This window comes from Apteryx rowi, unplaced genomic scaffold (genome assembly GCF_003343035.1).
Source record: "Apteryx rowi isolate R43461 unplaced genomic scaffold, aptRow1 scaffold_75, whole genome shotgun sequence".
Taxonomy (NCBI): domain Eukaryota; kingdom Metazoa; phylum Chordata; class Aves; order Apterygiformes; family Apterygidae; genus Apteryx; species Apteryx rowi.
In genome coordinates, this window is record NW_020451038.1 from 1,910,662 (window position 1) to 1,926,651 (window position 15,990).

General features: G+C 47.2%; 1 protein-coding gene across 5 annotated transcripts in view; it reads right to left on the minus strand.

Annotated features, from left to right (window-relative positions):
• The window catches only part of MTMR14 (myotubularin related protein 14), a 33,221-nt gene extending 17,237 nt beyond the window's left edge, over positions 1-15,984 (minus strand). For 2 of the 5 annotated variants that reach the window (XM_026088006.1, XM_026088009.1), the window contains exons 1-13: positions 15,786-15,984; positions 14,151-14,242; positions 10,410-10,518; positions 9,288-9,363; positions 8,474-8,534; positions 7,761-7,883; positions 7,170-7,243; positions 4,617-4,687; positions 3,933-4,007; positions 1,823-1,889; positions 997-1,082; positions 503-579; positions 214-250 (exon numbers count right to left, since the gene is read on the minus strand). In XM_026088006.1, the coding sequence (XP_025943791.1) occupies positions 214-250; positions 503-579; positions 997-1,082; positions 1,823-1,889; positions 3,933-4,007; positions 4,617-4,687; positions 7,170-7,243; positions 7,761-7,883; positions 8,474-8,534; positions 9,288-9,363; positions 10,410-10,518; positions 14,151-14,167 (873 nt within the window). In that variant the 5' untranslated portion in view covers positions 14,168-14,242; positions 15,786-15,984. Of the gene's footprint in view, positions 1-213; positions 251-502; positions 580-996; positions 1,083-1,822; positions 1,890-3,932; positions 4,008-4,616; positions 4,688-7,131; positions 7,244-7,760; positions 7,884-8,473; positions 8,535-9,287; positions 9,364-10,409; positions 10,519-14,150; positions 14,243-15,785 lie in introns of all 5 variants that reach the window. The other 3 variants (XM_026088010.1, XM_026088008.1, XM_026088007.1) reach the window with 3 other exon arrangements.
• Positions 15,985-15,990: the final 6 nt, after the last annotated feature.

Genomic DNA, 15,990 nt, shown 5'->3' on the forward strand with positions numbered 1-15,990 from the left:
GTAGCCAGAGATAAAAAGCATTCCCACACCTTATGCATCAGGAAGCAACCGGGGCAAGGCTCCCACCTCGTATTTCCAGCACCTGAACAATCCTTTCAGAGCCCAGCCAGACTGGTGGTATTATCAGGAAGCAAACGGTGATGCTGCTACCTTAAACAAGTACCCAGGGGAGAGAAAGCTGTGCTCAGCCACTGCCCCAGACCAGACACTCACCTCTTCTCCTTTACTGAGTCGATCGACTAACATGTGCCTGGAAAGAGAGCAAGGGAAGGAGGTCACATGCTAGAAGCCAGAATCAGCAGAAGGGCACAAGCTATCAAGAACAGTCAGATGCCCAAGCCTCTGGTAGAAAAAGCACCAGCCCCTCCTTGTCACAGCTCGACAACACAGTGAGAGGCCCAATATCCACCCCTGGTTGTGAGCAAACACTGAAGATGACCCCCTGAAGGTTTCACCCCTACTGTGCAGAGTTACATATGCCAGTAAACCCTAGTGTACGTACCCAAAAAGAAACCAGTCATAGGCCACTGTCAGGTAGAGAATCTCAGACGGCTCCAGGGACACATGGATCAGCCCATCCTGCAAAGTAAGTGAGAGGCAGCCTTCAGGCAGCAGCCCTGGAGGTAAGGACTTGGAGTTCATGAGCTATTGGAAATTGCCATGGTGAATAAAGATGCCCAGCTTGCTCTGCCCTGCCTCCAAGTGGGGGTCAGGCACCTCCTGGTTACAGCACACAGCATTCTAGACGCTGAGCAGTCTGCAGTACAGAGGATCCTCTGAGCAGAGCTGCAAGTACACTGCTCTATCCCCTTGCAATACTCTGTCTGATGGCAGGACAGCATGTGGGACTCCACATCAGAGCCTATCCCACACCCTCTCTGAAGCCAGCATGGCCAAAAGAATCAGTAATAGCTCCACCACCACTTTCTGGTGACACGGTCACTCCCTCTCCCAGCTGTCACCCCCAAAAGCAGAGCATGTCAGCTAGGTACTCACAGCCCATAAGGAGAGGCGTAATAGAGAGATGAAGAGAGGAGTTCGATCCCAGCCAGATATACAGTGCACCAGGAGCCCGCTATCATCTGTTCCAGGTGGGAGTAGGAAGGAGAGGAAAACAAAAGGACTTGTAACAAGAGTGATGCCTGTTCTTTATAGCAAATCTGTAGTGATAGGCCATTCTCCATTCCCCACAGCCTATCTGCACTGCAGGAGCAGAGCTCAGCCACCAAGCCAGAACATTTTGCCTTGGAGGTAGCGGCCAACAACTTGTTCAGACTGTCCTGGGTTGTCAGCAGCCCTGGCTGATGTGCTGTCCTAGTTCTAACTAGTGACTTTGTGTCCTGAGCAGCTGTTATGATCATCATCTTGCTTCCCGTAACATACAGTTGCCCAGTTGCAACCCACTACCACCATCTATCCCCATATCAGAGGTAAACCTGCTCCAACTTAACATTTTCTTTCAGCCTCACTAAGAAGGCAGAAGGATCCAGACGTCAGCTCTGAGAAAAGCAAATCTCCCCTTCCCACTGAAGCACATTTGCACAGAGGCACACACAGGGCACCACTCCTGTGGCCTCCAGAAAGTTTGCAGGGTGTTCCAATAACACAGTAACTGCAGGAGAGTCTGCTGCTGGGCTGTGCTGCCAACATCAGCCACAGCTCCATCTATCCAACAGGCCTAGGTATCATATTGCAGTGTCCAGAGGGAATAGGATGCCAACGTAGGGCTCTACACTTACTTCAAGGAGTTGGGGTGGCTGTGACGAAAGGAGATCATAATCAGGCACCTATTGAGACCCTGGGAGCAAGGAGCTTGCCTTACCATCACTATTGATGATAGAGATCAGCAGCTTCAGGTAGTTCTGTGTCTGTTGCACGAGGTCCCAGCTCTATGGGGAAAGAGGAATGACAACAGTAAGGGTCTGCTCACAACAAAAGGCTGCTCTTTTCGGTAGTTCAGAGCCTGCCATATTCTTGGCCTCTCTACCCAGAACAGCAGCTAAGCACAGATAACCCCATGGCCCTTGCTCAGCACAGCACACTTTTCCCTAAGGGCTCTAATCCCTCCCCCATCCTCTGCAGCAGGCCCCCTGGGACAAGAGGCCAGACAGGAAAAAAAAAAGTCGTTTCTGCTGTCTAGGTCAGCCAGCTGCCAGGACCCCCACAGCCTGCCCCTTTGGCTAGAGGCAGGGCACAGAACCTGCCTGCCTGCCACCCCATAGCTCCAAGCAGCCCACGCTCTGAGAAACTAAAATGAGCTGGCGAATACCTGCGAGCACTGACCTAGTTCTGCAGCCCCCTGCGTGCGCACGCTTTACAAAATGGCTCAGCGGCCACGTTACAGCCGCGTACATGATGCAAGCAGCACGATGGGGTGAGCAGGTTAGCAGCCCATCCCCACAACTGGAGCACTTTGCCCAAAATTCTTTGACTCGCCCAGGTAAATAGCGCCAGCAGGCTGCTTGCAGAGGGCTGACCCACTTCCAGCAGCTCTAGACGGGTACTAGACCTCTGCAGTAATGCTCAAGCAGCAGCAGCGCAGAAGGGCTCTGAACTCAGGGACCCTCAGTGCTACAACAGAGGTAAGTGTTTCACCTGCCTGGAGAAAAAGATCAAAACAGGCCCAAGTGTGCTGTTCTGCATCTAATCTGGGGCTGAAAGTCCATTGTTCCTTTGACAGCTTGTTCCAACAGATCACCCTCAAAAATAACATGCCAAACTGCTGTTCTCATTCGTCTGATTTCAGCTTGCAGATATTGTTTCCTATGCAATTTCCTTCCCTAGATTGAAGAGTGCTTTAGAACTAGTATTTTCTCCCTGTGAAGGTACTTATACACTAATTAAGTCAACTCTCTGTCACCTTTGTGATTAGCTAAACGGACTGAGAACTTCAGCTTTGAGTCAAGCACCTTCTCCAGTCCTCAGATCATTTCTGCATTTATTTCTTACATCCTCTTCAATTTTTAACATACCTTTTAAAAGTATGGCTTTTCAAAACACTGGCTGCTTAGTATTCTAGTAAACAAGTTTCTAGTCATAAGCAAGTGTGGTCCCATTAGTTCTGTTTCAACACTGCAAGCTACTTTTCCATCATTCTGCTTATGCCGGCATTTTAACATTTTCGTCACTGACTGAGAAATGGTGGCCCCAGCACTGGGAGGCCCTCCTAGTTCTGCAGTGCTTCCAGCTATAGAGCACAGGAGTGTGGCATGCTCCAGCACTGCGGGCAACCGTCGCAAAACCTGAGAAGACCAGGGAGGGGGCAGCAGTGGGTCCACTGATGTGTGAAAACGAGCACACTAATCAGTGCTGTGGTATAAGGTGATGCTCTTGGGTAGGAACAGACAAAGGTGAACCTCAAAGCTCAGGCAAAGAGTTCACTCAACTTGTGATGCTGTCACGCTAATAAATGATGGAGACACGCTATGGTCAATTATGATTTACTACTTTCTATCCTAGAATAGGCATCTTGCATACCCATTACAGAAGGTGCCTAGCTACTTGGCTACTATTCACATACGGGAAAGCTGACCTTCTCAAGACTCTTTCCATAACCAAGAAAGTCTGTCCACCGAAGGCATGTGCCTAAGCTAAGACAGTTGTGAACAGGCAATACTTACCATTTCCTGGAATGGGGCAAGTTTCTTATGTTTGTTAGTGATATATCTCCCTAATGGACTGCCAGGTCTAAGCAAGCTACAGAAACGGATTTGGTGTCACAGCCAGCGACCTCTGGGCACACCACCCTCAAGGACATTTTGGCTAGAGGATTATCACTGCTATTCTGAACAATTAACTCTGCAGCCTCACTCCCAGTGCGCTGGCATGAAGTGAGCCAGAATACCGCAATGGTGACAAGTCAAACTTCAAATCTTTAATGATCCTTCCTGTTTGAACCTCTGATCTCCCAYAGAGACACCTGCTTTCCTCACCTGGTACTCACTCCAATCAATATTCAGAGATTGGGTCAGAGAGACTGGGATGCTCAATGGAGCATCTACATAATCCTGCAAAAAACAGACATAACTGGTCAGAGAAAAGCCATGACTTGGAGGCAACTGGCTCTAGAAAACAAAACAACGACTGCCAAATGGTACATCTGGAAGAAATTATCTCAGCAAAGCATCTTTGGATGCAAAAACCTGTAGTAGTAAGAATCAACTCCCACTCTCGGAGGAAGGATGACTAGTGGACAAGACAAGCTTTTCACTGTTAAGAGCACAGAAAGCTAGGGATAAGGCATTTTAGTTTCTGAATTCCTATCGGGCTGTTCCTGCTCACTCAACCATCTCCTCCAGCGGAAGAGAGAATATGAAGACAGAACTGAGAACAGAGGCTATCAATGAAATATCATCAATACTCAAAAACAGGAGCAACCCATGCCTCCCATGAGAGGTYGAGCGTCCTGGAGTTCGGGATAATGATTCATTTATTTTACATATGACTTTTACAATGAATGAATCATGTAGTACATACACTATCTGTTTTGAACTGTTGATTTCCTCCTTGTGATTAGGAATAAGCATACAACATATACACCATAATTCAGGAACTCTTTGAGACAAGACTTAAGCGCACTAAAGCCCACAGCTTTCCATTTTGTAATATCCATGTACCTGTTTCCAGTTAAATATGAGACCTTCAGCTGTATAATCCCGATCTTTGTACTCCTTAAAAAATTCACAGCCTGCAAGAAAAGAGGTAATGAACAACCGTTCGGCTAACTGATACCTAACAACTGAACTGCTCTATGGGATCGAAAGTGCTGGCAGCCCAGAGCCCCAAAACAAATCAAAACCATTGCCTGTGGGAAGTGAAGAGCAGTAATCGGTACAGTCGGCAGCATGACCTCTCGGCAGCAACAACCCACAGCACGCAGCAGTGAGCACACTCACACAGCAGACAAAGGGCAAACTCCAAAAGCACAATAAGTCTGGAGATTGAGAGACAGATTTCACATCTTCCCAAACAACAGGTTTCACGGAATGACCTGTGCTTTCCAGGGCTACTGACTTTTGCACAGATCTGGAGAATCAGCTTGACATCCTGACTGAGAAGGAACTAGCAAAGGGAGGTGTTGGCAGAGCCCCAGGGAAAGTCAAATTCCACGGGGCATCTGCTGCAGGTAACAGGAAAGGGCCCCGTCAGAGCAGGCTGTGGTTTCTGTCATWTTAAGTCTCCTCTTTCAAACATCAGAATTGCCCTACCTGAAGGAAGCAGGTACTTAACAACTTCCAAGGTAGTCTCTAAATGCATCCCAAGTAAGCCTTGGGAGGTTTACCACACACTACCGGAGGAAGTGAGCCTCTGTAACCACCCCCTCAATGTGCAGAAGTTTGTCCTTTGGGTCCTGTTCTTCTCAAACAACTATTTGAAATCACTGCTGCAAACTGCAACCACTTAGTCACAGCTGAGCAGCACCATTAGCACTGCAGCTGCCTGCAGGCTGCACGAAGCACCTCTCCCACGGCACCGTGTACGTCACAGAACCTCCTGAGTGCCCGTATTATCAAGACACCTCTGCCCCAGGCACTGCTCACACGCACAACGATTCCTACCCTGTAAGTCACAAGCAACTCAAATGGAGAAAAATCTCTGTGCAAAGACAAGACTAGCTCTCAAGAAGACACAACCAGGAAGCAATCTCTTGGTTGAGATTTAACTCCAAACAAAAACAGATTTAAAGCAAAGAATGAAGGATAATGGCAGTAGGTGTTGGAATCTACAAAGACCAACCACCAGTCAGCTGGAAAAGAGGACTTCCGTACTGGAGAGCACAAAAACACCTACAGAGACCCCATTTTAACCCAAGCCTTTCACCCTAAATAGTCATGTCTGGACACTGTCTCGCTCACCCTAGACAATAGGATCTCAGAATAACTTCAGTTATAAATTACAAAACAGAAATTCTTTCAATGCAAATCTGTAAACACCAGTAAGAACATATCACTGCATTTGGCGAGTCACTAGAGGGGTTGCTGAGCCTTACATGTGTACACCTGGATTTAACTGAATGACAATATTCTCCTCTGGGGCAGCACTGTGGAAATCAGGCAACATCTGCAGGAAGGGTGTCCAGTTTTATAAAGGTCATCACTAGCATGGCAAGAAAGAGCTCCTAAAAGGCTTTCCCTAAACTTTACAAAAGCCACATGAGCAGAGACAGGGACTTATCTACACCATCTCCCAGGGTCTCAGTTTGCTAAGACAATCATCATCAGCTTATACCTGTGGCACTTGCTACAGAAACCAATAATATTTTTATACGCTTCTGCTATCTGCACAACAGACTTAATAGAAATCTTAACAGAGTTTTTCTGAATTGACACTAATTTCTGTATAAATAGAAAAGTATCTTTAAGATGTTTGAGGGCCACAACTAGTAACTGAGGAGAAGTTTGGGTTTGGAGCATCCATAACAGCTTTGGTTTTTTTTCCCCCCCTCTCCCCGTCTTTGTGTGCAAGGGGAAAAAAAAAAAACAAAACGTCCTTTTCTGCAGACAGACCTCAAACACAGCAGTTTCACATCCAATCATATTACCAAGCCTGACAGCAGCAGCCAGCCAGCAATATTCAGCTCATCTTTAAGAGTGCAGCAAGTGACCCAGTGATGGTTGCTAGGAGCAAGGACTAATATAACCAGGGAGACGGACTGGAGTGGCTTGTGTCTTGGTCATACATTGCAGGCTCAGGTCAACAGTTTTGCCTAGCACTGAGTATATATTATAGAGGTTCTCTCTGCAAGCACTGGGACTAGGAAATGCTCTTAAGAACTGGGGCTGTATGTAGCTTCAATCAAATTATATATTTTGCATCAAGTAGTAGTTTGCAGTTGCAGGAATGGGAAAGGCCAAAATACTTTGGTGGCTACTGAGGGATCTCATCTTAACGTCAGCTCCATTTCCAGGACTTTTTCTCTGCGCTTGAATTCATTAGAACTGCTGAGAAATTCTTCTGCCATCTCAAAGAGAGCTTAATGCTGACTCACACTGCCAGAGGCTCCACTCCACTGCACTATGCTCAGTTTAAAAGAGCTTCCCCCTCCAGAGGGAGCATAGGAAACATTCAGCAAGCCACAGTCGTTTCACCACACACACAGGTAGTTCCCAGGCCCCAGAAATGGATTGTCACCTGTCCCTTGGGAGTCCCTCTGGATATCAGTCCTATACCTGGATATGGGATGGAGAGAAGCGTGAAATCAGCATAACGTTGAGCTTTGTCCACCTTCTCAGAAGACGTCACACTGTGCAGGACAAGAGGAGAACAACAGACATTTAGAGTATTTTTCACAAAGACACTGGCACCCAAAAAGCCACCTGTAGCATCTCCTCACACTATGACTTGACTCAGGAGTGGGCAGGGGCAGAACTCTAGCAACACATCCAAATCCAGATGGACAGGTATGGGAGAAAAACACTTAAGCTTTTCTCTGAGAGGACTATCAGAGGAAGCATCTCCATCTGTTTCCATACACAAACGGAGGGCTCCTTTCTTCCCTTTCTGAAATTTTCACATCACCTAAAGCTCTACAGAGAAAAACTACTCAGATCACAGAAGACAACACTGCAAAGCAGGTATCTTCCCCATTGCTACAGCTTTATTTGACCTAAAACCTTGGGGTTCTCTTTACAGCACTGATTAGCTGATGATCCTTCTGTAGGACACTTCCAGGGGCTGCTCCCAGGCCAATAACCATCCGCAAGTGAGGGCTACTAGCTGCAATTCAAAGCCTGCAGAAAAACAAATGAACCCAGACTCACTTCAAGCCAAACTTCACCTTCTTGTTCTCCACCATCAGATCACAGATATATCGGACAGACAGGTAACGAAGCAGCTTGATGTCGTGCCCTCTGACCTTGTCAAACAGCTGGGAGTCTGCATTTCTGCAACACGGTACAAGGTAAAGCCAAATCAGCAGGGAACACTGACCCTGTCAGTCTGACTGCCAGCATGATACAGCCACGGTGACTCTCAAACTACTTCCAGCCACAAGCCCTGAAGCACGAGCCTTGTCCCCACAGCTCAGAGTCACACTCTGCAATGAACTGGTATTGCAGACTTAGTGCTTACGTCCCTCCCCCCATATCTCACTCTGTTCTACAGCAACAAGCACGTAAGCAAAATACAGAAAATTTTCTCCAGCTTGGAGATCTGCTTTTTGATGAAGTAAACACTTCTGCGTAATTCAGAGGCCTTTTTAACAGCCTGACATCTTCCAACCCCCAACGCTTCCCCCAGCAGTAGATTAGCAGGCTTCAGTCACACTGGGTTTAGCCAGCCTTTAGCATCAGCACGTTCAAGCACACAATGAAAGGCTCTTTTCCAAAAGCAAGGAAAGTAAGATTCCAAGCTCAACGGTGATTTCAAGCCTGCACCAAAGCCCAGCTTGTGGAGGAAGGAGCAGCATTCAGTGTCTGAGCCAGCCAGGTTTGGTCCAAACTCCCTTTTCCCCATCCAAGTGACGCACACAAACCTAAGTGCAGAGTCTTCCTCTGAAATGTCTTCTGCATCTGCCCAAGCATCGTCAGAACCCCCTGCAAAGAAGACATTAAGAACTGAAACTTGTATACACCAATTCAATCCCCATGCCCTACACATATACATGTCCCCCAAAAGGCCAGTTTGGGGGTCTCCCTCCACATGTAAGTGCTCTCGATTGTCCTCTGTATTCCCTCTCCCTACAGAGCCTGTTTTCTAATGCAGCCCACCCTTCCCTTGTCCTTGCAAAGGACAGATGATCTCAGGTAATCTTGGCAGGTCAGTCCCATGACTGACAGCTGGAAGGGCACCCCGATGGTGCTGCGCAGTTCTTTGTCAAGCCAAGTTTCAGATCCCATACGCCAGACACCCAATACTCCCCTGAAGAAACTTCCCCAGAGTTTGGTATATCTCACCATTAGCTGCATTTGATTTGTGATGATCAGCCAAGCAACAGCAAGTTCTTCTCCTTTTTCTTCCCTTATTCCCACCCTCAATTTTGGGGGATCAATACCCTGAATCCATCAGGCTGCCTTACTTGCCTACATGCTTCCCATAACTCACTTTTCAGCCTCAAGTTCTTTTGCTTCTTCTCCTTGCATTATGAGGCACAGCACTCTCTTGTAGCACGGTGCTCGGAAACAGGCACCAGATTTCACGCTCTGTCCTATTATTCAGGGCCTGATATAAGCAGGTCCATAATAGAGCTCTGCACCTGCTCTCAGGAAAGCCTGGTCTCATGTCTCGGTCACCATCCCAGCACTGACCAGCTTAACCATGTAGCTTGTAAGAGATGGTTCCTCACTTACCTGAGAAGATATAGTTGTAGCCGGTACGCCCATAGAGCTCTCCCCAGCCAGCTAACGTTGCTGATCTGCAAATATGCTGGAGGAAGATTTTGTTATTAACCACATGCTCCAAAAGTCTTTTCTTTATCAGGCCTATGTCCCGTTTGTTGTCACATTATATAGATATGGCTGGTACCTACAGCGACTGTCTCTCAGCAGTCTTCCCTGCAACCCAACCCGACCAGGATTAAGTTCTCAAAACACATCAACCTCCCAAAAGCCTCAATCTGTAGCTAATTTTTAAACCACATTTTCATCTCTAGTTCTCCAATTCACTAATACATTCAATTCCTGATAAATTAGCAGTATTCATGCTCTGTTAATACCCTGCTTGAGCCTTATCCTTCACATTCCTGTTGATAAGATTATGGATGGTCACATTCAATGCCACACCGGGCAGTTCACTTCTACATATAAGGGTCAGCAGGTTCAGCCCATGACAGCTCCGGTCAAGCCACATTAAAATTGCCACAGGTATGATTTTGCTATTCATGAAGTGTTTCTGAATTGAATTAAGAAAACTGAATTAAGTTACATAAATTCTGAATGCAACTACTCCTGCTGGGCTTCAATGCAGCTTAAGCAATCCACATAAAAATTAGTCTAATTTCACTTTCTTGTAGATCCCCTTGCAGACAAGCCCACACATTCATAAGACCATTTATGCAATCTTGCCTCCCCAGGGAGCATAAACGGGAAACTTCTCTTTAGAAACAGAAGTTATTCAAAGAGAGCTCGCTGCTGGAGAGGATAAGGGGGCAGGAAGTGACAACAGTTGCATTTCCCCTCTCAAAGGCCAGATATCTTTGGTGCTTCAGAAGGAACGCAGAGATGTAGAAAATGTTAGCTCTTTGGTGCAATGCTCATGACATGGTGGGGAAAAACACCCTGAAGCCCCCACAGATGATTTACGTAGCCTACACAGCAAATGCTATCTATTACTGCAGACTGCCTGCCTGCACCTAAGACTAGATTTTGCAGCATTAGGAAAGGTAACAACCCACTGAAGACGTGGCTGCACAGTTCAAATGGCAGGGAGAAAGGTCATTTTCAGGTTAAGACAGGTAACCCATGAAGCTTTACCTTTCCCTTGTATAGAATGACTGGGCAAACAAATCGTCCTCTACACCTCGCCATCTTACTTCGGTTGATAAGGTCCTGTAGCTTGCCAACCTGCACAGTGCTCTCAAACCTATTGGACAGAGATTCAGTTCAGTACACAGCGCATCTTCCCGCATCTCTTTCAGTGAAGTGCCTACAGACACCCTGGGCTGTAATCCCCATCCCTTTTCCTTGGAAGCCAGCTCTGAAGTCAGCAAGCAAGAAGACACTAGAATTGCTCCCGCTGCTATCCAACACATGTGGACACTTTTCTGTCTCCTTTTCTTTATTTTGAGAGACCAGCTGCGCAGTCTGCAACAGCAAGGATCTTCAGGAGCAACAGGGAGCTGGCAATACGAGCACTGTCAGTGCTTGGCAGAACAGTCTGCTACAGACTAGCATGTGGAGTACTAGTGAATAACTGCCACAGTGAGCCAGTGTCTACAAAAATGTGTGTGCTGTTTTGCCTCTCCACAACCTTTTGTTCAAAAAGAAGCTCAGCACTGCTGACTATCAGAGTGAATTTTACAGGCAAAAATAAACAAAATAGAACCAAAGCTTAAACAGTCAATGAACCTTAATTCTGGTCACTTGAATATGCCCATTGCTGAGTAATTAGACAACTGTCTGTAAACTGGGTAGTGGCTTGAGGAGGGTAGTTAGATTAATGTCAGCTGAAGTTTGTTTGGTTCTCTGGTTAAAACAGAACAGAAATACCTTCTGGGCTTGAGACACATTCTGGAAGCAACTTCAAATTCCTATAATTTGTCTAAAGTACCAGTCTAGATTTGATAGGAATCCAAATTTACTTCTCAACTACCCAGAACTTCAGGAGGTACCGTCAACACAGGGGACAACTGGAGTTTCCACAAAGAATTGGACAAGCATCTAGATTGGCATAGTAGAAACCAGATGATGTTCAGCAATATAAAAATGTGTGATCACGCACTTAGAGACAATTAACAAGAATTTCCAGTCAACCCTTTCCTGCAGTGAAGCTTAGTAGAAGAATCTAGATGAAATGGTTGATTGCTGGATGCCCACAGGTTGTCAACACAGTAAGTCTGAAAAAAGGGACAAACAGGATCCTGGGAAACTCTCCAGTAAAACAGAGAAGTACCAGCATTACTGTGCAGAGCACAGGATCTCAGCTGAGACAAGCGTCTGATGACCTAAATCCAGGAGACACAGCTTCCTTGGCTGAGCAAATGAAGATTAAGTGAGGACACACCAATATATGCCTTAGGGTGAAGGACAGAACTTAGCAACGGGGAAGGAAAAGAGCTCAAAGGATAATGCTGGCCTAAGAACAAATCGAAACTTTTATGCTGGAAATTAAAAGAAAGTTTCCAAGCCTCAGAGCAGTGAGAGTCTAAAGCAACCCACCTGCAACAGGCATTCTGGGAAGGATTAAGAAATAAACTATTTTTAACATGGAAATCGGTCTGTTTATGGGAGAGATTATACGAGGTGGTGCTGGTGAAAGCAGAGAGAGCACAACCAGGACCTTCAAATCCTACTTTTTTTTTTATTAAAGAAATACATTCCCAGAATTCACAGTTGATGCTTAGGATTTTTCATGTTTTTCCCTACATATAACTATTTTGATTGTTTGGCTCCAAAAGAGCTTTGACATATCCTAGGATTTAAAGAAACAGAACCCAAGAAGCTCATCATCTTCCAATGTTTTGGACGCAAGGATGCTAAGCGCAAAGACAGGGAAAATGCTAACCCACTACGCTTCACAGAAGTGTACACAAGATTATGCGCAAGTTATGGAAGCATGCACCCGATCAACACAACCCAAACTCTGCTCAGCATTGTCACTGCAAACAGAGCCAGAAGCTCTGCTCAGCAATCTGTTTCTCTACTAGCACACCCTCCTCAGAGAGCATCTGACTAACACACACCTCAGGAACAGCCTGCGAGCAGCTCCAGCAGAGTCTGCTTCATATGTTACACCTAATACCAAACTATTTTAAACCTTTGGGAGATTCTGATGTACAGATTTGGTTTTGGGGTTATTTTTAAGTGAACGTGCAAGATTAAGAGACACATCTTGCACTCTGCGCCAGCTGTCTCTAACGTTTCCTTTATGATGGAAAATATTTGCAGGGCAGGGGGGGAGATGATAAAAACTTTAACACGGTGTTACCAGAATAGCTCTGTGGCACTGCTTCTACATCCAGAAAATGGGATACAACAAAACTCAAACCCCATGAAGATCAGAAATAATAGGAAAAGCACCTGCCCTGGGAGCGGAGACTAGCCAACAGGTTTCACCTCTAGCACACTAACTGCATTCCCAGGAGAGGCACCATGGCATGGAGGAATGAATCGGATCAGCTTGGCAGGACTGCGACAGAGGGCGAGATGGGAGTCCAGCGCCCCACTGGGGTGGCAGAGGATGAACCCCTCTCCTGTGCCTGTTCAGCAGAAAACGTGCGCGCACACACCCACGAGACCCTCCGCTCCCCTTCACTGCTTTGCAAACAGGACTCTCGGATCCCCTTGTCCTAAGAATCGTCATCAGTAAATCCAGAGATGAACACGATCTGAATTTTCAGCGATATGCGAATATAGCTGTGGATAGACTACTGTAGTGAGGGGAAAGAACTGCTCTGCAGAACAGGCGCAGTGCTCTTACAGGGACAAGTGTTTACAGGTAGCATAGGTAGGAGTAAGTTCCACTGAAAAAAAGTTTCAAAACAAGAGTACACYTCAAGAGCAGTGTGACAGAACCTCATCACAACTGCTTGGGGCAGGGGAGAGAAAGAGGAAGGAATGACGTATATCTTAAGTCTTACTTATGAACTTTTCAGGTGTTTTTGCTTTTCAGAAGTTTGTTTTCCAGAAGATGCCACTGGACAACCTTTCTCCGTGTTAATCCCACCACCACCCCCTCCAAACCTGAATTGCTCTTTTCAAATGTGAGGGAAATATTTCCTGCAGGAGCAAGTAATCATTTTGTCAACCGTAAATTTTATACAGGCTTGAAGAAGAGAGGCTTCTCTTTGGTTAGCCATAACAACATTGGAACTTAAGTGTTTCTCTCACATCCTATATACATTTTCAGATTATGTGCAACTGTAATCATATGTTTGGAGTACAGACACATAACAGAATCAGCAAGCGAAACCAAAGACATGGCCTATGCCTGGGATGTAGACACTGTTATGAAGTGCTGTGACAGTAACCCTAAGACAGCAAGTAAAGAATTGAGCACATCCCTCCTTTTCCATTCCCTGCAGCATCTGCTCACTCCTTTTATGGGGACATGAGTTTTCAGAGCCATTTGCACATGGAAGGAGCTCCTGGCTGTCAGACGCTCTCCGCTGCTTTCTGCGGCTCATCACAGCAGCACCTAACACAGGGCACACGCTGCCCCGGCTGTTAGCTGAAAACACACACCAACCTCTTCCCACACTTCCGTTGCCTCATGGGCCTGCCTGCGTTTCAGAGTCCTGTTAGCAAAGTTTGATGAACCCTTAAGCAACATCTGTTCTTCCCCCAGCTGCACAGCCACCGAACAAACAGGACCAAGAAACTCATCTGGGTTAAAAATAACCGTTCTTTGCTAGTTCCCCACACAGCTTCAGAAACAGCTGTACCAGCAGAACTGACGGGGCAGGGCAGAGTTAGCATAAGCTAGAACTGCTTCCAAAAAAACGTTTGGTATTCTCAGAGGTGCGAAGCGTCTTGCACACTTCAAGGAGCTCTTACCAGCTGAATAAGAACATTACAAAGATGAAAGGCAGCCAAAGACATTAGGTCCTAGAGGGAGTGTCCCATTCACTGGAAGAGGTTCTTGCGTTCTGTAACACAAGAAGTGCAATGTTCTCTATATTGCTAAGATTTGCTTGTATTTCACAATTACTCCATAGAGTACAATGCTGCAACTAAAAACTGGATTCATGTAAAAGTGATTTAGCAGCTTTTACTGAGATTATTGCCCAGAAAACAGGGAGGAGGGGAGAATGAAGGAGAGTACGTTTCCCTGACTCTCTAGGACAGCAAATCAAGACTTGAAAAGAATTGGTATTTAAAATGTTTATTTCCATTGCCAGCTTGCAAAAGTCTCAGAAGAAAATGGGACACCGGATGTAATTTTACTTGTTTTGAATATAATACCCATCAGAAAAATTAAATACCCTTTGCTCTTGCAAGGACAGGAAAGATGGCAGCATTTGCTTTTCCTTCCCTAAAGACACTCTTACTTATCAGCTATTTACATATTTACAGCTTCAGACTTCAGTTTCTCTCCTTTCTAAGGAGTTCAGTCTTTTCTAATCTTTAAGCAGAATTTCTCCCACCTGTCCATCAGTTGTCACTTTTGTCCACAGACCCTTTCCCTCTACAGCCTCTGGATGACACATATTCAGCATGACAACGGAYGGCTTGCCATCAGGCAAGGCAGCTGGAGACATGCCACCACTGTGACCATACCCCAGAGTATGTTACCCTTGTTACAATCACAGTTAAGTTCGGAGAACTGCATTATGCTTTTTTGGAAGAAAGAAAATAAAAGGCTGTTGTTACAGCGATAGGGAGCAGATAAAACCCAGCTGGAAGCGAGACCACTGCAGTTCTGAGCATGTGGGTCAAAGTCCAGAAATGCATTGACATCCACTAACACTAAACAGCAAGCAAGCGCTTCCCATTAGGTCACCAAGCCTAAACACCTACTGATCCATATACCACAGCGGGAGCAGATTACTTCTGCCGAGATTGTCTTGGCCTGTTCTGTCCCTACTTGGGGTGCAAGGTGGACTGGAGCACCATGAGATACTTCCCAGACCAAACTTTCTGTTATCACAGGCCCTCCAACACAACCACAGGCACCTCATGAACACAGTGAGAGCACCCCACAGCCCAGCACCCAGCCACGTGCCTCTGGGAAAGCTAAAGCACAGGAGTCATTAAGCATCAACACTGCCCTTGCAGCTACTCAAGCACAGCACCCAGCAGAGCCGGAGCTGCACTGGAGCACCCCATTTCCTTCGTGCTCCCCAAATTACAGGTTTTAACTTAGGAGTTTGTGCACAAGGAAGCTCAGGAGACTTTGGGAGCAAAGAGCCAGGAGGGTGGAGGAAACCCAAGGCGGGTGGGCAGCAAAGCGCAGCCCCGACGCCGCTCGCAAACTGCACGGGAGGGGACACCCGGGAGCGCGCAGCCCCGGGACCGGCGGGTGACACACCCGGATAAAGTCAGATTCCCGGGAGCGCCAAGGCGGCGGGGACGAAGCTGCCGGTGCAAAGCGCGGAGCCGCGGGCCGGGGCCGGGCCGGGCCGGGGCAGGGCAGGGCGGGCCGGGCCCGGGGCAGGGCAGACCGGGCCGGGCCGGGCCCTGGTGCCTTACGGGTCGCGGGCGGCGCCGGCGTCGCGCTCCAGGAGGACGATGTGGCGCGGGTAGTGGGCGCAGACCTCGCCGTGCGCGTTGGGGATCACGCTGTACCGGTAGTCGCGGCCGAAGAGCTCCAGGCAGCGCCGCTCGATCCGCTCCACCTGCGCAAGGCCACGGCGTCAGCACCCGCCGCCGCGCCGGCCCGGCCCCCCGGCCCCCG